Source organism: Ictalurus furcatus, chromosome 4 (genome assembly GCF_023375685.1).
Source record: "Ictalurus furcatus strain D&B chromosome 4, Billie_1.0, whole genome shotgun sequence".
Taxonomy (NCBI): domain Eukaryota; kingdom Metazoa; phylum Chordata; class Actinopteri; order Siluriformes; family Ictaluridae; genus Ictalurus; species Ictalurus furcatus.
This window is the reverse complement of record NC_071258.1, coordinates 14,402,057-14,425,997: the sequence shown is the minus strand read 5'-3', so window position 1 is coordinate 14,425,997 and position 23,941 is coordinate 14,402,057. Positions and strand designations below refer to the sequence as shown.

The 23,941-nt window shown below is 39.9% G+C and overlaps 1 protein-coding gene and 1 pseudogene across 1 annotated transcript; one reads left to right on the top strand and one right to left on the bottom strand.

The window, feature by feature from the left end:
* Nucleotides 1-7,265, bottom strand: part of LOC128606759 (hydrocephalus-inducing protein homolog) — a 48,729-nt pseudogene extending 41,464 nt beyond the window's left edge.
* A 4,381-nt stretch (nt 7,266-11,646) lies between these two features.
* pnp6 (purine nucleoside phosphorylase 6) lies at nt 11,647-20,623 on the top strand. The gene is made up of 6 exons (XM_053623133.1): nt 11,647-11,788; nt 13,784-13,953; nt 14,310-14,413; nt 15,981-16,156; nt 16,908-17,098; nt 17,984-20,623. Exons 1-6 carry the CDS (start codon nt 11,766-11,768, stop codon nt 18,178-18,180), a joined length of 861 nt encoding a protein of 286 aa, XP_053479108.1. The 5' UTR covers nt 11,647-11,765; the 3' UTR covers nt 18,181-20,623.
* The last annotated feature ends 3,318 nt before the right edge of the window (nt 20,624-23,941 follow it).

Genomic DNA, 23,941 nt, shown 5'->3' with positions numbered 1-23,941 from the left:
CTTGTGGGGTTTTTTTTTCAGTTCTTTTTTGCCCAGTGTTTGTTGGTTTACTTACCCTGTTGTTTTCCCTGTGCTCCAGGTTCACGTCGCATCCAGCCTGCTTGCCTGCATTCCGCTATGCCCAGCCCTGCTTTGCCTTCCCTGTGGTTCACAGACTGAGCATTCGACTCACCGACCCAAGTTCAAATCCCAGCCTCGACAGATGGACTGAGCCCCACTCCTTTCCCACACATTCCTGTCCTCTCCAACCTTCAATCAAACCCATTAAACCTTCTGCCCTTGTGTCTGTGTTCTGCTTCTGGGTCCAATATCCTTGTCACAGTTAGTTTGTTCTACTGTACAATATAACTTTAATAATAGATGTGCATATTTATAAATTATTTATTTATAATATTTATAAATAAATCAATTCATGTTATTTGAATTGTTTAATTGATTATGTATTTGTCAAGAATATGTGTTTGCTATATCTTTTGTTATATTAAAACTATCAATAAGCCATACCTATGTGATTGTGGCATTATATGCACTGTAGTGGAGCAGCACTAATGGCAGGGCAACACAGATATAAATACTGAACCTTTGTGGTAGTGGAGAAGCAATTGTTGGCTGTGGTCTCCTGTAGTTCTGGGTAGAAAATCAACAGTCACCTGCATGCTCTCCCCAATGCTAAGGGTCCCTACTGAAGGTTCTACTGAAAATGGGATATGTGGAGAAAAACATAGATACGTAAAGATAAGTAAATAAACACACTCGTATATGCAAATGAAAGGCATTGAACAACAGCTGTTTCACTTTACTTTGTGTGCTTACTTCTGTGTGCTGAGCTTAAATTTGGCCTCGCCTTTTCCAATATTGCGTACCAGGAGAGCTTTCTGAGATAAACACTTGACAGGACACAGAGAAAAATGCAGCTCATCTGGAAAGTCTAGGATGGTACGCGGCCCTATTGCTCAGATGGGCACCTCAAACTTCTCCCTCTCAGTCATAAAGATTACCCGGTGGATATAGTCCTATCGTAAAGATCATACATGGAAGTAAAAAACTAAGCTACATGGTTTAGTTATATAAGATGACATCAAACATACATACATACATACCTATAAATCACATATGCCTGATTTACAGAAATGTGTTTACAAGATGAACAGGACAAAAACACAATGCAGTTATATACAGTTTTCTCTAACATCATACAGAAGATTCAGCATTATCACATTATTCATGCCATTATCATAGCCTGATTTATAACATAAAGTTTAGTTTTTCAATTGAGGCTACAAAATTGCACATGTATTGCATATACTGCACAACTTTGACAGCTTTATTCAAGATAAGGCTCCTTCATTTACTTTCTCATAATTATTTTAATGCCCAGATATTAGTTTCAGGTTAAAAATATTAAGACTTGCTTAGCTCTGTGAAGACTACTGTAATCTGTAGCTTCATGTGCCATAATAGACTCTTGCCTAGGATGGACTGGCGTCCCATCCAAGGTGTCCAGTCCAAGGTTCCCAACGTTCCCAGGATAGACTCAGGAACTACCATGACCCTGACCAGGACAAAGTGGTTACTGAAGATGAATGAACGAACAACAGAACAATAGACTCTACTATGGGGCATTGCCTTGATGTCTGTGGGCATGCTTTCAGAATAATTTTCATTCTAACCAAGTCATTATCCAACCAAGTCATATTCCAACAGAGTCAAAGCTAAATCTTATTAGTTTTGGTGTGCTCTTGCACTGTATGAAATAAAATAACATTATACACCCTGGCTCTTTCTGATAACATTGAGCCACAAACCATAAGTAATCAATATGAGCCCAGGATGTTTCCTGTTGGAAAGTGAGTAGTTTTGAATTGTCAGTGATTGGATTGCAGTGTCTCGCTCTGGGAGGACTCACTCTGGAGTGGGACAATGCTACAAGCAGTATTAATGTGCCGCCATGGAAAAGCAGATTAGTCACCTATACAACAGACTGCAGAAAGGCAGTTAATGGGAAGAGAGTGGGTGGTAGAAGAAACAGAGTGTCTCACAGGCCCCATCCTCTTGCATTGCAATGCAGTAACTCTTTAAACAAGCTTGGACTTTAAGCCATAATAAAAGATGTTAAGCTCTACTTAACCATTGGTATTGATCATTCTCTGCAAACAGACAAGGAAGTGCTTCTGTATCATGTCTCATGACAATTACTCCCTTTAACTAGACATTTATACTGTTTCTTTAAGTTTACTATGGTTGTGAGTTCCACTATGATATCTGGATACACAAAATTGAGCAGTGAATTTGATTAGCAAGCAGCAAAAGCAGCAGTAAATTTTTAGCACATCTTTGTGATTAACTGCCTTCCTACAAGGACTACTTAAAACCAGGCTTCCTCTTCCCTTAAATTCAGTGTGGTGATATTAAATGTTCACACAGTCACCTGGAAATGTATAAGCTTGCATAAAGCATACCTTGTTCTCCTGTGGGGTGAATAGAACTGTAAAAGTGGATGTCATGCCCGGGGCCACTTTGTTGCATACATCTACTGGGCTCACCACTTTGAAATACGGGGAGTCATCTTCAACCACCTTCACCAGTCGAGGAATCTGCAAGAAGTAAGAGAACCCACATCAAGCCACAACCTTTAAATATGTCCAAATGTGCACGTGTTATGTATATGCCATGTGAAATGTTACTAAATTTATATCATTCATATGGCATTTTCAGCTCCAGTCCTTAAGACGTGTACAGTTTACAGTTTTTCTTGTTCTAACAAGCCAGACTCATTAGTTGAACAAGATTAGCTGGAACAGCAGAGGTTCTGGTGTAGTGATTAGAAGGTCATTTGAAGCCATATTTAGACCTTATGCTTGAACTGTCCAGTTATATTTTTAATTGTATCGGATGTATTCGCAATCTGCTAAATGTATAAATAGAATGGAAAATGGAATCACTTACTTGGCTGTGTTATTTTCACAAGTTTGCTGTCCTGTGTGCTTTTGGTATGAATACATTCAATGCACATTTATTGTGAAAAGAAACGATTTCAGCATTCACATCGGTTTTGGGACTAGGCTATGCTGTTAAAATGATAAACAGCCCACTGGCACTACATATATATTATTAAACCTTATTTGCAGTTAAATATGCAAAAATTCCAATAAAGGCATAACTATAGCCACTGCAGCTTGTGCTGTAATTGGTTTAGTTACATGATGAGGAGAGAGTCCACAGAACAGTGAAGATGCACTGCACTTCTTCTTCTTCTAACTTTGTCCTATAAGGTAAGTGTAAATCTTTGTATACGAGGCTTTTTATTTTTTTGGTTTGAAATGTAAAGAGACATCTAGAGTTACTTTCGGTAGTTTTCCAATGTTCTTACAGGTGCATTACATTAATGCTTCTAATAATTTATTTCCTTTGTAGTCAGTTTGGGGTAAATCAGTGTGTGCCGCCATGTACAACCCCAATTCCCAAGTTGGGACAGTATGGAAAATGCAAAAAAAAAAAAAAAAGTTTATTTTTGAAAATATACACTCATTTCAAATCTGATGACTGCAACACAGTCCAAATAAGTTGGTGCAGTCTACCACTGTGTAACGTCACCTTTTCTTTTAATAACACTTACTAAGTGTTTGGTCATTGAAGACACAAGTTGTGTAAGTTTAGCAAGTGGAATCCTCCCCCATTCCTCCATTATGCATTTCTTCAGCTGTGCAACTGTACAGGGCCTTCATTGCCTTATTTTGCACTTCATAATGTGCAACCATGCACTTGTAATCTGAGCAGAATGTGGTTTGGTGTTGTTCTGCTCTGGATGGCAGCATATGTTGCTCCAAAATGTGTACATATCTTTCTGCATTAATGGTGCCCTCACAGATGTGCAAGTTACCCATGCCATGGGCACTGACACATCCCCATACCATAACAGAGGCTGGCTTTTGGATCTGAAGCTGATAACAGCTTGGATGATCAATTTCCTCTTTGGCCCGGAGAACACGACGGCTGTTTTGTCCAAAAACTATTTGAAATGCTGACTCGTCGGACCACAAAACACGATTCCACTGTGCTATTGTCCATCTCAGATGACACTGAGCCCAGAGAAGTCAGCGGCGCTTCTGTACAGTGTTGATGTATGGCTTCTGCTTTGCATAGTAAAGCCTTAACTTGCATCTGTGGATGCAGTGGCGTATGGTGTTGATTAACAAAGATTTACCAAAGTATTCCCGAGCCCATGTCAGGATATCCATTACAGACTCATGACGGATTTTAAGACAGTGGCGTCTGAGGGATCGGAGATCAAGCGCATTCAGAAGTGGTTTTCGGCCTTGCCCTTTACGCACCAAGATTTGACCGGATTCCTTGAATATTTTAATTATATTGTGCACTGTAGAAGGTGAAATGCCCAGAATCCTACCGATTTGTCTTTGGGGAATGTTGTTCTCAAAGTGTTGGATTATTTGCCGATGCATCTGTTGGCAGACTGGTGAACCTCGACCCATCCTTGCTCTTGAAGGACTAGGCCTTATTTGGAGGCTCCTTATATACTATGGCTAGATGATTACATCACCTGTTTCACATCACCTTCTTATTTCAACTTGTCACAATGCTATTAGTCCTAAATTGCCTCTGTCCCATTTTTTTTAATGTGTTGCATGCATCAATTTAAAAATAAGTGTTTATATTCAAAAAACTATGCAGTTCATTAGGTAAAACATCAAATACCTTGTCTTTATATGTTTTTTGTTTAAATACAAGTCAAAGTACATTTACAAATTACTCCTCTTTGTTTTTATTAGCATTTTCCATACTGTCCCAACTTTTTTGGAATTGGGGTTGTTATTGGATTTTTAGCTGGGATAGTGGCTTTCAGTAGAACAATACATCTCACCTGCTAATAACTCTTTCCCTAGGTTTTAGAAGAAATTATGAATTCTAAATTCCTGGCACTTTAAATGCATGCTATGTCGTACATGTTAAACCCTTTTTAAAAAGATATATTAATAGTGTTTATTGTAGTGGACACACTAGGCATACACACAATAGTGTACAGTATATTTATATGCAGACACATAGAGAGCTGAGCCCTTGCTAATGTTACCTTATCATTACTGCGTAACACCAGTGGCACTTCCTACATCTCAGAGGGCAGGTAGTTCTGGAACACAATCTCAGACATGTAAGGCTGGAAAAAAGGCTGATCCACATCTACAGCAGAAAACTGGGAACAAAACGGAAATCCCCTCAGCACTGAAATGTGAATAACAAAAGGTCATTTTTCAAGACCTCCATTTCCCCATACCCTTCCTCTTTATATGACTTATTTGACATCAATTACATACCAAGTGAAGGGAAAAAAGGACTAGAAAGAGAGAGTGGTACTCAATGCTACGATGCATGCATGTAACCTGCAGACATTTGTCCTGCATAAATATTACACCTAGTCAATATCCCATTCAAAACATCGAAGTATAGCGTAAAGCTTTCTGTCCATTTTTAAGGTACATTTACAATCAAATCTCACAACAGGAGACATTAGAATTGTTAAAACAGTTAGTTTACTAGTCAGGTTTCACTAGTGTTTTACCTTGTGGTGTGTGGTCTCACTCATGTCTAAAAGTTCCAGAATGCAAGCTGGGTACATCTTATATGTGTTCGTTAATCTCTCCTCTGTGGTCTGAGACATTTCATGTGCATATACAGATGGAGACAGCTATAATGACATAAGCCACAATGAGTTCCATTGAATACATTAATTCATGCTGGTATCATTTCAAACAGTACCTACTATAAGTGCATCAGGCCAAACATTAGCTGTGCAATCACATTAGTTAATAATACTGTGTAATGTTAATATATTCCAGGTATTCAAGGCACATGCAGGGTACATTGTTGGATTTCTGCATAGTGTACAGTACATATTAGTCTGCAACACTAGAACTGAAATATTTGCTGCAACAATTAAACATTGTTAATTCAGACATGAATAAATAATAAAATTGAAAAATGTTCAAAACAGTTAGTTATACAGTATGTGTTCCTAACATTGGACCTCATTTATCAATCTTTTAGTAAAGTTGTGTGTAAAGGTTTGTGTGTGCCAAGCTAAACCAAAACTTTTCCACCAGATTTACAAAAGTTTCAGAAAGGCTGATTTTCTTTGTACTCGGGCACATATGTTAATCACCTATAACATGCAAATCAGTTCATTTGCATGTAATGATGCCCACAAAAGTCCAAAAAGGTTCAGCTCTACAGACAGCTGGGAGCACAAAATAAACAATGAGGGTAAAGAGAGAATATAAGAGAGAAGTGGAAATTATTCCTGACTCATTGTGCCAATAAAAATATGTAATATTGTATATAATATAATATAATATAATATAATATTAAATATTTTATAGTAAGTGAGCACTAAATCTGTCAGCTGAGGCATTTGTATAATATAATATTATGGCACCCCTGGAGCAGAGAGGGTTAAGACCCTTGCTCAAGAGCCCAACAGTGGCAATTTGGCAGTGCTGGGGCTTGAACCCCTGTTTCTTGTTTCCAAGTGTTTCCAAACACTTGTGCATTTCTATGCTTGTGTTCCAACTTCCAATATTTCAAAGGCAACAGAAAATAATCAAAGCTATACATTAATCTTAAACGCAAAAGAAAATAAAGTATGATCAACTGCAATGTGTGTATGTGTGTGGGTGCAAATGTATCTCTTTATGACCAAACCTCTTTAATTAATAAAATAAAATAAATAACCTAAAAGAGTCAACTGATTTTATTTGGTAAGTGTTAAGATCAGATGTATGGGTGGCATTATTTAGCTGATGTCACTGGAGATACCCACATAGTTACTTACTCACCTTTCGGGCTTTGTCCTCCAGTTTAACCAGCTTAGGATTTCTCGGTGCTACTTTAGTCTTGACTCCTTCTGGCATCTTCAGAGGCAAGCTTTGCAAAGCTGAGTGGGAAACTTGAATTTTAGAGGGCAGCATCATGAAATCACCTGTTCTTGACCTGTTGTTGGCGATGCAGACAGATAGTTAACTAGAAATACTAAGAACACAAATAGAGACATTAGAGAGTAAAGAGTAACAAACTTGATAGCTATGATAAATTTAGCCACTTACTCTTTACCCATTTCTGTCAGCACCTTACTAGCTTGTTAATAATGCGTATATTTCCCAAACGAAAAGTTACACGGTTATTTTATTGAAAGAAAGAAAGAAAGAAAGAAAGAAAGAAAGAAAGAAGGAAGGAAAGAAAGAAAGAATATGCATATTTTAGAAGGTACTTACGAGGAAACCCGTATTCAACATGTACACATTTCTCACAGCACTCAAAGCTTGGTGGTTGCCATGACAGCAAGTCCGTCCGCGTTCCAACAACATGCGATCTGATTTGCTGAAGCTTACAGCGGCCTGCAGCGATTGGACAACAGGTTTAACTTGTGACAAAGGGCGAGGCGCGTGCAAAACCGCGTCCCTGTCTTAGCAACAGAGCAACACGACACACTTAGTGAGAGGAAGGGCTGGGGGTCTTGCGCGTGCGTGCAATGCGCTGCTGTAAATTCTCAAACATTTCCTCAAAACGTCCCGTTTGTATCGTAAACATATATATGTTCCTGTTCATATCATAGGGTCATTTCCAAAGAGGGATAGACGCTTAATAATTTTGTATATGCAAAATCTAGTCCAGGGTTTTTTTGCGGCCAGGGATCCTTTAACTATATATATTTTAAAAAATAAGAAATAAAAAAAAATCCATGGACTCCCTCAGCATAGACTTCTTTTATTAACATATTCTATTTAAATGGATTGTTTAAACCGATAACTTTTTAAAATATTAGGCTTTATACTAAAACGTGTAGGCCTATTGTAGCCTAAATGTGTAATATTGTGTAAATATTGTAAATGTGCAATATTTAGCATGTGTACAATGATAGGCCTATATTGGGCATTTATCATTCACACATTTTATTAAAATTGTCATTAGATTCAGTTGACATTATAAACCTTTTGAGTTGCTGAGATTTGGAATAAACCCACTTAAGTTCATTTGTCCAGTAAAAGAATTTAATAATAAATATAACATTAATAACAGTGGGGTGTGAGTAATAAAATAAATAAAAAAATCAAGGACCCCTTGTCCACAGTATGCCTCATACTGTAGGCTCATGCCGGTCCCAAAAACCCTCTTTGAAAACCATGGCTCAAGACCATTGCACCAGCATTACAGATGACCCCTCTAACTCATCCCATGGACTCTTCATGTCTCCTGCCATCTGGCAGAAGGTACAGGAGCATCCATGCCATCACCAGCAGACTCTGCAATAGTTTCTTCCCTGAGACAATCAGATTACTCAACGCTCTGCTGCCTCACAACACTTATCTGGGCTAGTCAAAGACCTAACCGAGTAGGACTCAACGTCCTTATTGTTCTGATCTTTGTATTGTTTGTCCTGCACTCGCCTCACACTCTTGTGTATTTGCACGTTATGTAGTCTTGAGATTATGGTCCTGGAGAAACAGCATTTCATTCCAATGTATACAAGTTTTATAGAGGAATGACAATAAAAACCCACTTGACTAGACTGTAGCTGCTAATTTACTCGAGACTGTCCTTTGTTCACATGTACTTTTATTTATATTACACATACACTGCTACATTTAAGTAGTCAGTCTTACAATTCAGTGACTTTTGCATCCCCAGTACATATCATGGTATTTAATATGTAATATGTTAAACAATATAATTTCTAAAAGTCTTATTAAAATAAGTAACACTTTTCAAATGTCAAACATTATGCAGTCTACCCCAATAAATAATTTTATAAATTTTACACTGTTTTTATTCATCAGACACTAGAGGTTTTCCTATGTCGCTAGGGTGGTGCATTCTGTTTTTGTGATATATGAGGTATAATCATAAAAAGTTTCAATCTTTTAAAATTGTTTAAAAGTTTTGCTTAAGTCCTCTCTAAACTATAGAGTTTTTTTCCTTATTGGGATTCATTTGATCAATGTTTATAAGGGTTATTCATATGTCCTTCAAGTTACTGTCCACCCTGTTACAGTGAGGGAAAGAAGTATTTGATCCCCTGCTGATTTTGTACGTTTGCCCACTGACAAAGAAATGATCAGTCTATAATTTTAATGGTAGATTTATTTGAACAGTGAGAGACAGAATAACAACAAAAAAAATCCAGAAAAACGCATGTCAAAAATGTTATAAATTGCACATTGACAACAGTATACCTCTTTCAGTATACCTCTGGTTCTGCTGAAAATGCCTCATTACTTGAACTTCAATGTTTCTGGTGTTGTTATGATACTACCCTAACATTTTATTGAATCTCTCAAAAGAATAGCACCAAAATTAATAGACAGGTCCATACTCTAAGCTATAGGAGCTTCACAAGTACTGCACAGAGCTATTTCCAGTTGTCTGCTCTGCATCCTTGTTTTCATCTGCTGTTAATCCCAAATGTTCAAGGTGCTGCTCCTCGATAAAGTCTCACTTGTGGTCATAATCACTGTCTCTCTGTTTCACTGGATTCCAGGAAAAACATGAGCTCATCGTAGTCATCATCTTCAAAATAATAAGAAAAACATTTTAGCAATCACAGACTCTGTTAAAGCTGTGGCAAATAAACCAAGGTAAAAAAAAGAGAAGAGTAATTTTAGGAATTTGACTGATGTATCTGATTTAGCGTTTTACTTTTCAAAATGCTATCAGCTTTTTCAGTGGTTGTCAGTGGTTAAGTTACTGTTACTGTATGTTTTGCAGTTGCTGGAGTCCAGGTCTAAGGTCCTGCAGACAGACTTGGAAAAGAGAACTGTGGGAGACAGCGACTGTGGGCATGATGTCTCATGAAGAAGATGGTGTTGTTAATCGGAGGCCAGTGTGGGTTGTTAAACCACCAGCACGGAGAAGCCCACAAAAAGTCAGCTCTGTGCCAGGAGTTACAGAAAACCCTGGATGCAGACCAACGCTTTGCTGGCACAACACTTTCATGTGATGACAAGTGAGAGAGGGTCAGAGGGGAGTTCATTAATGGAATTCTAATTGCACCTCCTGATATTGCTTTAGATTTTTCTGATAATTAATACTTTTTAAAAAACTTTTTTTGTAGTATTATTTTTTATATAAATATATATTTTTATTTTTTATATTTTACAAAGTCCTAACTGGATGGACATGTACATAACAGGGTGGATATTCTATATAAGTTGAGATTTAAACTCACCAGCCACATTAGTATGTGTTAGGAACAGCATACTAATACTAATACTTTAATACAACTGTTTCTCTCAGAACAGCTTTGATCCTTTGTGGCAAGGATTCCACAAGGTGTTGGAACCACTCCTTTGAGATTCTGGTCTATGTTGACATGATTGCATCACATAATTGCTGCAGATTTGTCAGCCAGTAGACTGTTTTTGGTAAACATCTGTAGTTATTTTTTATAGTACTATTATATGGTGCTATTCTAGGGTTGTGAGTAGAAGTGTTTACTATTCAGATGTGACATTTTCCATGTAAAACTTTTTTTGTTAATATTCATTGTTCAAACTGAGGGCAAACTGAAAAGTTTGTTGGAATATATGTGTATATATATATATATATATATATATATATATATATATATATATATATATATATATATATATATATATATTACTGGTTAATCAAGAAAATACAATGTTTGATCATTTTGGGAATGAATACAGGTATCTAGTAAATTAAACGCTTTATTGCCCCTAAGTGTGAATGAGTGTGTGCATGCATGATGTACTGAGACTTGCTGATGTCCCATCTGGGGTGAATTCTCCCACCTTACGACCATTGGAATAGGTTCCATGATATGATCCATAGTGAGCCGGATAAAGCGGCTGCTGAAGATGAGTGATGAATGTGATATAATGTTTTTCCACTCCAGTTAGTGGACTTTGAAAGCTTTATAATGAAAAACATGTATATCATAATGATACATTAATTCACATATTTCAGATAACAAGCTTTTCAGCGATGTAAGACATTGCATGATTGTGCCAAGTGGGCGGAGCTTACAGGTATCATTTAAAGTAGCTAATTTATAGATAATACAGTGATCGCGAGTGGACAAAAATAGCGCAATAAACATTTTCTGTTGCGTTTAAAAAATATATATATATATATTAGGCTTCTAAAGTGTATGAGAAGACATAGATTTAATGTATCCAAAATTGTCATTTCTACCTGAAATGCAACACAATAATCATGCAGCTGTTTTGAATAACAACCCGTTTCGCGGGAAATGCGTACACATTATTGAAAACAATGTCGTTCACTTTATACAGAGGCGGTCACCTGTTCCTCATCATACCGGAACAGTTCCTGTTCCCCATCATACCGGATTATTATTAGTGTCCAACAGTCTTGACGATAGTACATTTAGCCAGCTATAGTAGCCAGCAACCAATAGCTTTATAAAACACTGAGGTAACCGGAAAACAGTTTATTCACTTGCGAGCCCTGATAAACTCTCCCTGTCTGTTTCCCAGTTCTCATTGCGCCCTGCCTCCGGGTCAGTCGTTAGTAGACTAGATTAACACTGCGACCCACTTTTTTAAAGAAACCGCCGTTCTCTGCGACTCCACCTCCATCACGCCATCCCTCGGGAGTTTGGTATGTGTGACCCGTCGCTTGGTTACATTTAATCCACCCCGTAACCGAAATTGTGAAGTCCTTCCTCGCTCTAAACGTTTCGGTGATTCCGCACCACAGCCGCTCCGGACATGTCCGCATCCAGCCAGTGCAGGTAAGACTATTTGGTGAATCAAATAAACTATAGATACCAGTCATAATTCACCTGCTGATGCTATAAAAAATCAATAAAATAAAAGGTCACATTATTGCTAGCCTATTAATCCAGATCACCACGTAACGCTCGAAGTGCAGCGGCAGTGTTTTCATTCATATGATTCAATATTTCCCGTCTCTGATGAAGATTTATTTTATTTTATGTGCTATTTCTATAACAATACCTCCTATAATCATGAAGCGCATGTAATATTATTATTATGCCTGTCGACCACAGGCATTTCATGGGCATTTCTGTATTTCCTTAACGTGTGCCTTTCTTTCGCAGTATATGAGAGAGTTTACTACTCTTAAAGGGCCAGAATATGCACTGACTAAATTACAGATTCAGAGTAGATTGTTTGCCAAAGCATTTCAAAAGCATTCGGCCTTTTGAAAACTGCACCGTCCGCTAATGAGGCACCCCATTGTGCATTCTCTCTGAGCTTTCCTGAGTCCCATAGTGACAAGCACAGAATTATGGAGCCTTATGCAAAGTCCTAATCCCACTGGTGTGTGTGCGTGTGTGCGTCTGCGTGTGTGTGTGCGTGTGTGTGTGCGTGCGTGCGTGTGTGTGGGTGGGGTGGGGGGGGCGCTCATGTGTGTGTGTGTGGGGGGGGCGGGGGGGGGCGCTCGTGTGTGTGTGTGTGTGTGTGTGTGTGTGTGTGCGTGTGTATTGCAGGACCACGGACAGCGCCGCGTACAGTACCCTTTCCCCCTACGTAAACTCCACGTCACGTGACGCGCATAGAAACATGCTACACAAAAGTCCATTTATCTGTACGCTTGAACCTGACGGAGGTTAAAGTTGTACAGTCCTGTCAGTTCTAGTTTAAATTTAAATTTGGCCTATAAAACTTCAGCTAGAGATAAACATTTATGATCACTGACATTTTATGGTTACTAAATAACATGGGAATTTGCTCGTTTTTGAGAACGAAACAAAAATGATTGTCTTTTGAGCACTTTTTTTAAAATATGAAATACATTCATTACACGCATACCAGTGATACACTTAGCTTACTACTTATTACTTGAAAACTTATTTCAAGCTATCAATGTCATTTTTATAATGTATTACTATTCAATAATAAGAATGTAATGTATTGATACTTCTGTGGTAGGTAATGGATTATCATAACAAAAATCGCTACACAATTGTGTGTGTGTGTGTGTGTTTGTGTGTGTGTGTGTGTGTCCTAGCTGGAGCACATATTTATAGTGTTCTGTTAGCTGTGACAACTTATAAACAGGATGTCTTCAATCTGTTACCTAGAAAGAACAACACTTAGCTACAATAACATAGTTATTGTTTAAGGGAGACTATCTTATGAGGCATGAATAAATGACTTATCTAGTGTCCCTAACTGTGTCTACATAGAACAGATTTGAACAAGGTTAAATATTTCTATATGTGTAGAACAAATTGTGTTAATTTTGTGCACCGGTCTCTTTATCTATAAGCACTGTGGTTTTCTGGATTATATCTCAGACTATTCTTTATCTATTTGAAACTGCTAAGGGAACTTGATGGGAGTTACTGCAGATGACAGTTCATTTCATTATAGAGTTTATGTTGGTGTGTGTAAATGGAGGTAGGAAAGGTGGCCCAAAGCAGATGTTACTGACGGATATGTTTTCTGCTTCTTATCTACCAGTCAGTCAACCACAGATGAAACCTTACAAGTTTTATATTTGCATTTAAATTCCTGCAGGAAATGTTTGGCCTTAAGAGTCATCATGTGTGCATTAGACAGCCTCAGTCCTCATGATGTGTGGCCTGATGGTGTTCGGTGAGCTGAAAGGAAAGCAGTGTGTTTGCATGCAAGGCACAGTAATTACACCCATTTACACAAAGGCCTAGACTGTGAGAACTTCTCACAAGTGCTCAAGACTGAGAATAAATCTTAAGACTGAGATTAATAACAGAAACAATGATTTTCTCTGGCTGTAGGTACAAATATGAGGCGTACAAAGAGACAGCAGACTGGCTGCTGACTCACACAGATATCCGGCCAACAGTAGCTATTATCTGTGGATCAGGTCTTGGTGGCTTGTCAGACCTGCTGAACAACACGACTGTGTTTCCTTATAAAGACATCCCGCATTTCCCACACAGTACAGGTACGCTTATTTCATGAGCTCATGTGATTCCCAACCACAATCACATACTTTATATTTATAGTTTGACTATGTATATATATATATATTTATATATATATACACACACACACACACACACACACACACACATGAAGTTTTCAAAAAAAAAAATGTGCATGGGCATTATATATCATTATAGTTGCTCTGCTACATTAAAGGACCAGAGTTATGACAAGTCAAGAGCAACTCATTGACATTTTCAGTATTGTTTGTCTTTATTAACTGTTTACATTTTCAAAGTAAAATAATCTCGCTATATCTCTCTCTCTCTCTCTCTTGTTATGTGTGTGTCTATCTCTCTCTTACTCACTGTGCAGTAGCAGGACATGCAGGTCACCTGGTGTTTGGGGAACTGAAAGGAAAGCAGTGTGTTTGCATGCAAGGCCGCTTTCACTTCTACGAGGGCTATGACACTGCCATGGTGAGAATCATCCTTATTTCAAAAAAGCAGGGATCTATAAATCCAGCTCCACCGGGTCCACAATGTCTTTGTTGTCATGCCCCTCAGTCAGCTGCCATCAGACACTCCAAAGCTGTTGGGCAAATACAAAGGGTTTGGCTGACCCGCTGGATGATTGCGATACTCAATTCCTGGTGGTCCAGCTAATTATCTACTGGGAGCCAGCCAGCTGGTTTTCACCCGAAAGCAGAGAGTGAAGACAGTTGGTCCACTGATACTTGGGCCATGCCCACACTACTGCAACACTCACAAAGAGCTCGATGAATGATTCCAGTTCATTCTGGGTGAGTGTGATGGCGTGGCATGGCGGGGCTGGCTGAAGTACTGGTGGGCTGTACCAGAGTGCCTGTTTGTCCTAGTCCTGTGTTTTTGTACCACAGTGACACCCTTTTCGATGTGAGGGCCATTCATGTGGTCGTCTCATATCAAAGTGAGACACATAGCATAGAAAAAAGAGCATCATTAATCACATACAGGTGTTTGCTCATTCATAAAATTGCAAGGTGAAAGTCGCAGCAATAAAATAGCATGTGTTAAACAGTAACTTGTAACAGCATACATTTTCTATGATATAATGCGAGAGGTGTCATCAAATGTGGAATGCAGCTAAAACAAGCTTCCTTAGGGTCACAAATTTAAGTCTCTGAAGTGAGCCTCTCGCTTGTCCTCTAACAGTAAGTAATACACATTGATGCAGGAGCTAAACATGGACAATAATCTTTATAAACCATGTACCTCTAAACTGACACAAAAGTTATATTTTATTTAACTACTGCCTGTTTAGGTTAACCTAGATCAAGCTTTCAATATAACACTTCAGTTCAGTAATGTTGCTCTTTTAAAACCAGGTGAACCTTTTAAGACTTTTTCACACTCTTGAACTATGATATGGAGCTGTGATTAAACTTGAAAGATTTGCAAAGTGGTTTTAGAAAACTGGCAAAGAAACAAAGAATGCAAGGGTTTACTCTTCATTTCAGACACTGTGTGAAGTGAAACTACAGTTCAATGACCTTACTTGTAATTCAGGATATGATTGTTTATGACTGCATCTTTAAACAAGATAATGGAATGGGAGGGAGTTTATATTTTATATACTCTTTCTCTGTTCTTCTCGAGCAGAGGGATAAAACATTTGACTAATTTGTACAATTCCTTAGATTATAAAACACAAACTATAGTTTACATAGAATATGCTATTATGTAATATAACAGAATAATTATGACACTATTTATGTTTTTATGATTTGAAATAATTTTTAAAGAATTCTTAGGATTTCAAGCTTTTACATAAAAAGTCTGTAAGATCGAACAGTAAACATTCAGTCAAGTGTGCTGAAGCTGTGTATATGTTCAGCCTGTTTAACAATTTTTAAAAATAGTAAATAAATGTTAAATAAACAAATAAATAAATAGGACTCATAGATGTGATCATTTCTTTAGGGATTAAAGACAGAACATATTATCTGGATCTATATTTTTGCTTTGTTTAGTCAGCAGAAAATACACCCTATTTCTTCCCACACAGGTCACATACCCAGTACGTGTCTTCTTCCTTCTTGGAGTTGAGACCTTGATTGTCACAAATGCTGCAGGAGGGTTAAACTCCAATTTTAAGTTGGGAGACATTATGATCATCAAGGACCACATCAATATTCCTGGATTTGCAGGTCAGAATCCTCTGTGTGGCCCAAATGATGAGAGGTGAGTTACTGGTTTTTATCTGTAATAAGGTTTCTATTGTGCTCTAAATTTTAAATATGAAGCATGTAATGCATTTACTCATCAACTTCTCATTTTTAGATTATCCTACACTTTGATTGCTTATTAACTGACAGTGTGAGGCCCCATTTTAATTATGATTCATCATGAGAAATAATTTCTGAATCAGACATACAGCACATTGAGAAACTTGGCATTTGTTTTTCTTATGCCATATTGGATATTACTGCAAGAGTGCATGTGAATAGCACATTCTTTTGTGTTGCATCAGTGTTGATCCAAAGACATTTACTTTAATGGCACAAGCCATTAAAAACATGTTCTGAATCTCATTATAAGAGTGTTTCAACAGCAGTGAGGAAAATTGCACATTATGTTCAATGAACTAAAATAAATCATTCAGAATTTTTGTTAATGGTGTAAATCTGTGAGTTCTTCTATTGCTCTGCAAATATTCAATTCTGTTCTCATGTCCTGAAAGCATAGTAACGCTAATAGTTCTGTGTGTGGATGGATAACTGCATTTGATTCAGCTGACAGATTTCTTTTTTCCAATGCAACATAAAATTGAGGCAGACTACAACCTGAGCATATACGTAGCTATGCTAGTGAAAAACTTGACTGGTTGTTGGTCCTTGGATTTTAATTCTTTTGAACTTCCTAGCATAGAACCTGAACAACTCCGCCTCCTATTGCCTGAACTTCTATTGTTATGGTTTATGTGTATGTGCAGGTTTGGCGTACGCTTTCCCTGCATGTCAGATGCATATGATAAAGACTTGGCCCAGCTGGCCAGGCAGATAGCAGAGGAGCAGGGCTGTGCTAATTTCCTCCAACAGGGAGTCTACTGTATGTTGGCTGGACCTACCTACGAGACCATAGCTGAGTGTAAAATGCTTCAGTTACTGGGGGCAGATGCAGTAGGTGAGTGGAAAACCCACAGACTCACCACTGGAATGTTGTATTAACTAACCTGTTTACCAAAAACTGATACTAGAGTTTTGTAGTAGTATTCCAACTGTCTTGTTATGTTATCTCATGCTAACATGTTAATTCTCAGCAGATATGTACATATACTAAGATGGACTGCAAAACAGGCCAATAGTTTTAACATCTGAAAATATTTCTGAAGAATATTGTAAATGTATCAATCTACCTTTTAGTTAACTCCAAGAGCACTCAAGAGCACTAAAGAAAAATCTCTACAGATACTAATTGAAATAATTACTTTAAAAGTACATTTTAAAATAGCTAATTATTTCTAAGCACTATAAAATACAAGTAAACTGGCATTGCTGCTACATGTAACTTATCCACCCTAAAATACCGGCAACACTACTGGCTACAAGAAACAGATCTGCCACAGATTTAAATTTAGGACAATTCAATCCTATATAGTAAAGTTAAAGAAGAAAAACACAATGTTCTGTTCACTACTTAGCAATGGATAATCCATTGCCCAGGTCTTTCATTCTACTGAAACATACTGCAAGTATAAACTTATTATGAAACACCCAATATATGTGGAAAAGTGACAAAGTGAATGATTTCATTTGAGCAGTTGTCTGATGTCCCCACAGCTTTCTACTCTTACAACAACATGTCCAACCTTGATTTGGTTCTGATGTATTATTTCCTGGGTTTTATGAAAGGAAGTGCATTGCACGCATTTTGCCAGAAAAATGTTTGGCAATTGTAAATGATTTAAAACTGGACAGTTATTATTTGCTCACACTATACAAACCTGGAGTGGCATTAGCAACTTCTGTGAACGCAGGGTGAAATGTGGCCTTTCTCCCTTGTTTGCAGGAATGAGCACAGTACCTGAGGTGGTGGTGGCACGTCACTGTGGCCTGCGCGTCTTTGGCCTCTCCCTCATCACCAACAAAGTGGTGTCTGACTACAACAGTGAGGAGCGCGCCAACCATGAGGAGGTTCTTGAGACCACACGCATGCGTACTCAAGATCTTCAGCGCTTGGTCAGCCATCTCATGGAAAAGATTTAAAGTCATGCTTCCTGGTGCTCAAGCAACTCAAGCTAACTAATACTAAAGCTGACATAACCAAAATAATGTCTAAAATGCCACAATGAAATTAATGCACTAATAAAAGATTTAGACATTATATTATTAAAATAGTAAAGAGTCATTTATAATAGCATTTTATTTAGACAAATACACTAGCAATCTGACACATAATGATTTTATCCCAGCAATATTAAGATTATGTAGACCAATATATTTGAAAAATGATATATCTACAGGTAACTTACATTAATTACTGCACATGATTGACATACTTTTAATGACTCTTCACTGTGAAACCTGCACTCACTTAAATTACCATCTGCAGTCTACATTAAATAGTAAGAACACAAGCCAGGGAGGGTGTCTCTGGAGACCACAAACTGTGGGTGTTAATTTAACAGTGGTGGATGTGAACAGTGTGTGTTATGTACACGTGTTTGTGTATAACAACAAGTGGCTTATTCTGCTTTATTTTATAGTATACTCACCTCCTCACACAAATCGTGTCAGCCATGTCAATCGTTAAGTAGACATTTATAAAGATGCCATTACAACTACAGTAAGCTGACTGATACTATATCTATTCAAAACCCATAGGCACAGGCATAGTCTGTGGCATAATCAAACTAGGCAGTCGCCTAGGGTTCCACCAGCTTGGGGGCGCCGATGAGTGCCCCAACACTCCTGCCCCCACCCAACTCACCCACCAACAAAAAAGAGAGTACCTGGCCTGGGCATTTGGGTCTGTAGTCTCAAAGAATTTTTCTTTAGCCCCGAATAATTCAGTAGTGAATAATACACGTAGTGAGCAGGTTGTCACTACATAACTGAACGTCAATTAAAGAAGACCAAAGTGTTGTAATTTTTCATCTTCAGTAAATGAAGTGTTGTATTTTATCTTCACTGAACGGAGGTAAGACCACTCAGACAGGGTTTACAGGAAAATATATGGAAATACTTGTGTCTTATTGGCTAACAGTTCTCAATTCTGCCAAACACTAGCTCGCACAGAGGGAAAAGTGGATATACACCAATTTTTATTGATTTATTTTTAACCAGTTAAATGGGTTGAAACTGAAACACCAATATTCTCTTCTGCTGAGCAGGAAAACAAGGTGTGTAAATGTCTATATGAGTTCCAAGTTACGTGAACAGGATATGAGCAGAGCACAAGGACAGATAACATACTTTTTACTACCTGTACCAATTTAATACCTGTACCATTGAGATGAGAATTGTCCAAGTAGGTCCATCAGCAAGGTTTTTACAAACAGATTATGAAAGTTTACTCATTCACTTTGAGTAGTTTTCAACTCTCATTCACAAAATTCTGGGAACGTTAAGAGAACATTAGGGGAAGGTCCTGAAAACCTAAAAACATCTTTCAATTTCCATAAAGAAAACTTTCCAGGCTAACAAAAAACAAACCTTAAAAATGTATGTTCTGGGAACGGCCCTGCATAGCCAATATACATGTATTCAATCCAAATGCTCCACCTCATTATTCTGAAGCCAAATAACAAATATACAAACATGAAGTACTTGATTTTTTTAGTATTCACACAATACAAAAATATATATTTTATCCTAACAAACACATTAAGGTAGTCCTGAAACACTGAGTCGTGAGTAGGTCATATCCAGTTAATTACTAAAGAAGACATTATGTGAATGCCTGTGCAAAAAGTATTGAAAACAAAAGTGTCCATAAATTATATTTTACAGTATGCTACTAAGCAAAAAAAAATCTCATTGTCAGATTAGTATACTACACTTTGACTAGCATTCATATTAATTATTTTATCACTTACCCAAAGAAAGAGTTGTAGAAGAAACTAGTGCACACATGCATCCACAGAGAGCAGCACAGTGATACTAGAATAACTAAATAACTGTAATGATTTATAATCCCACTATGCGGTGTCACATGGAAGAGGATGGATTCCTATTTGAATCAAAGTCCTGCCATGGTTTCTTACTCGTGCTGTCTCTGGGAGTTTTCCTTGCTACTGTCACTACAGATCTTTTGTGAAAAGCACTATACAAATAAAGTTTAAATGAACTGAATCATTTTAAGGCAGATTTGAGCAGACAGCGTTTAGACTAAACATATTGATTTAAAAAGAACAAATTACAAAGTATTTCACACTTGTGACTGTTACTGACCAGAGAGGGTGAAGACTAACATATGCTTCCTCTGAAATTCTGCTCATTTCATTTTTGACACTAAATGATCTGCTGTAGTATTTAATTGGAAAATTGTGTCTGATTTTGCATAATTGTAAAAATCTATCAAATGCTCAACATGTAGAAAGGTGCTATGCGTTCTCAATTTTTCTCTGTTAAAATGTATTAATATTCCATTAAACATAAGCACATCAGTGTAAACATAACTTCTAAATAAATATATGGAAAAATAAAATATCTATATTATATTTTTGCACACCTGCACATATATGTTTATATTGATTTCACAGAATTATGATGATGATGATTTTTTGTTATTATTATTTGTGGCTACTCAGAGCAAAAAGCAGGGCATGTCCTTCCTGGCGTGGATCGCTGCATGTGGGTAGCAGCAGCTTGAAGGCGATGCCCAGAGCGATGGGAGCGGGACACCAATGGAGAGGGCGGGGAGGCCGGGGAGCGTTGTCTTCTTTGTCTTTGAGAGACAGAGAAATGTGTTATTAGTTTTAGCATCGGCGACATGGCTCACCTCAGCATACTTTTATATCCTCCTGTTTTCTTCGGGAGGGTGGAGAGCAGCCACTCCACTCATTAACTGCCAGTCATGTGTGCTTCTGCCTCCCCGCCTAATAGCCATGTGCTTTCATGGTGTCCTGAGTACCTCCCTGAGGTGACGGAGGTGGTCTGCCCAGGTGGTGGAGTGGATGATGACATCATCCATGTATGCCACCATGCATGGTCTGTGTGGTTTCAGGACGATGGCCATCAAGTGTTGGAAGGTTGCAGGAGCTCCATGCAGGCTGAAAGGGAGAACCCGGTACTGCCAGTGGCCGCTGGCAGAACTGAAGGCGGTTTTGGCCTTGGCCTCCAGGGTCAGAGCGACTTGCCAGTATCCCTTCATCAGGTCAAGAGTGGATATAAACCAGACTCTCCCCAAGCGATCTTCAACTCAATGCTCTCGACTGTGGGCAAGGGGTAGTCTGAGACTGATTTCAGCCTCTGCTGTTTTACACAGCCGGATGCTGCCATTTGGCTTCAGCAACACCACGATGGGGCTGGCAGATTCTTCAATGATTCCCTCCTGGAGATCCAGTTGATTTCCTCCAAAATAGCTTGATGGTGAGCTTACGGGACGCAGTAGGGCTGCTGTCTAACCACCACTCCCAGAGGGGTCTTTATCTTACGGTTGGTCCACTAGCTCCGTTACCTCCTGTTTCTGTGTCAGGCTCAGATCCTCACCTCACTGGATGCTCGGGGGTGGAGACAGTGGCAAACACAGAGACTACCAAAGCTGGCGGGACCCATTTCTTCAACAAGTTGATATGATATACTTGAGTGGTTGTGCGCTTACCCGGTTGTTGCAGGCAGTAGTTCCCTGGGCGTATTCTCTCCAGGACTGTGTACGGGCCCTGCCAGCGGGCCAGGAATTTACAGGAGGCATTTAGGAGCAGGAGGAGCAATTGGTCGCCAGGCTGGAATTACCTTGGCTGGGCTGGCCAGTTGTAGGCCCTTTGCTGGTCTCGTTGGGCAGCCTCCATGTGCTCCCTGATGGTCGCCGTCACTCTGTCGATTCGCTCCTGCATTTCCTGGACATAGTCCACTAGGGAGCGATACAGGGAGGGTTGTTCTTCCCATGCTTCCCAGGCCACATCCAGCAGTCCTCGTGGTCGCTGTCCAAAGAGGAGTTAGAAATGGGTGAAGCCTGTGGAGGCCTGAGGGGTTTCTTGGAGAGCAAAGAGCATATAGGGAAGGAGTAGGGTCTCAGTTCCGACCCCTCCTTTTCTACCACCCATGTCAGCGTCCACTTGAGGATTTGATTAAATCTTTCAAGGAGGCCCTCTGTCTGGGGGTAGTAGACGGAGGTCCTGAGGTGCCTCACCTGCAACAGCCGACACAGATAATTCATTAATTTGGACATAAATGGCATACCTTGGTCCGTCAGCAGGGCTTTTGGGATCCCAACACAGCTGAACAGCAGCCCGAGCTCCCTTGTGATGTACCACCTTGGGTTATCTGGTGGCATAGTCCAGGGTCACCCGGATGACCCCAGGCAGATTTTGGGATCGGCCTTACCAGATCCATATCTATGTGCTCGAAGGGGACGCTGATAATAGGGAGTGGAATGAGGGGCACTGGAGCCAGCTTCCGGACCTCAGTACGCTGACACTGGGGACACTGTCTGCAGAAGGCTTGGACATCTGTGTCCATACTGGGCCAGAGGAACTTGTCACAAAGTTTTTCCAGAGTGTTCTGGGGGCCCAGGTGTCTCCCCAGTGGATGCGTGTGGGCCAGGTACTTCTGCTCATGGATGAGGTTTCCTTCCTGAGTGACCTGGTGAAACAAAGATGAGACAGGGTTAGAAGGAGAAGGTGTCTCAACTGATGAGGTGTCAGCATCCCATCTTCCATGGGCCATGCAGGCCTGCCAGACCTGGGTTTGAGCGGCGGGGGCCTTCCGCCAGCATCTTGGATTCTCTGTGGGGAACCCTCGCCGATCCCACCCAAGCAGCAGGGGGACAGGAAGTTCAGGCATGAATCCAACGAGGAGGGACCATTCCCCGGTCGTGGTGGAAAGGCACACTTTGGCAACGGGGACCTCTTTAAGATCCTCATGCATGCGGGTGACCAGGAGAGTCCCTTTGGTCCTGAGGGTTCCCCCAGGGAGGCAGGGCAGTCCATGGTCAATGTGCTGCTGGAATCCAGGAGGGCTGTGACTGGGCGGCCATTCACCTTGACTGGCAGCATTGGTGCATTGAGCAGGGACGTCATGTGGAGGGCACATCCAGCCAGCCAAGGCTTCTTGAGAAGCTGAGAGGATGCAGGGTCTGGCTTGGTAGGAATGGACACGTCCCAGGGTGTTTCATAGGTGGGGCGGCTGTTGGTGCGGTTCCTCTCCCTGTAGAACTTGAGGTTGGAACAGCAGGGATGTGGCGGGTCCCTGGGTTCCCACTGCTCACCCCACCAATGTCCAAGGTGGCCAAAGCACACTTGAGGATTTCTATAATCTCTCCGGGTGTATTGGTGCCTTTCATCCCTATGGTTTTTCGCTCTTCGGGCGGCAGAGCCGTTAGAAAGCAGTCCATGACCAGCCGCTCGATGACCTCAGTGGCGGCGTGCCATTCTGGCTGGAGCCATCGTTTGGTGACATGGAGCAGTGAGTCCATCTGGGCTCGTGAAGTGGACGAGGGGCGGTAGGTCCAGTGGTGGAACTCTGCTTTGGTAGGAGACAGACCACAGTGGGCGAGGATTTCCACTTTTAATGTATTATAATCCATTGCTTCAGCAATAGGAAGGGCGTAGTAGGCTCTCTGCACTTCCCCTGAGAGGAATGAAGTGAGGATCTGGGCCCACGCTTCCTCCTCCCAGTGCTAGCGTAGGCCGACCCACTCAAAAGTCTCTAGATAGGCCTCCACACTGTCCTCACTGTAGAGCTTTGTGAGCAGATGCAGGGGTGTGGGAGAGGAACCAATTCACTGGAGCATGGCTTCTTCTTCAGGGCCAACAGCTCCTGTGTGGCCATACAGAGGCTGTGGGCCAGCTCCTGGGACACCGCC

Bases quoted from the DNA above. Each gene is read 5' to 3' on its own strand.
- pnp6 (XM_053623133.1), top strand. From the start codon at position 11,766: ATGTCCGCATCCAGCCAGTGCAG. The intron at 13,954-14,309 runs GTACGCTTATTT...CTCACTGTGCAG, and splicing joins GCATTTCCCACACAGTACAG to TAGCAGGACATGCAGGTCAC. The intron at 16,157-16,907 runs GTGAGTTACTGG...GTGTATGTGCAG, and splicing joins TGTGGCCCAAATGATGAGAG to GTTTGGCGTACGCTTTCCCT.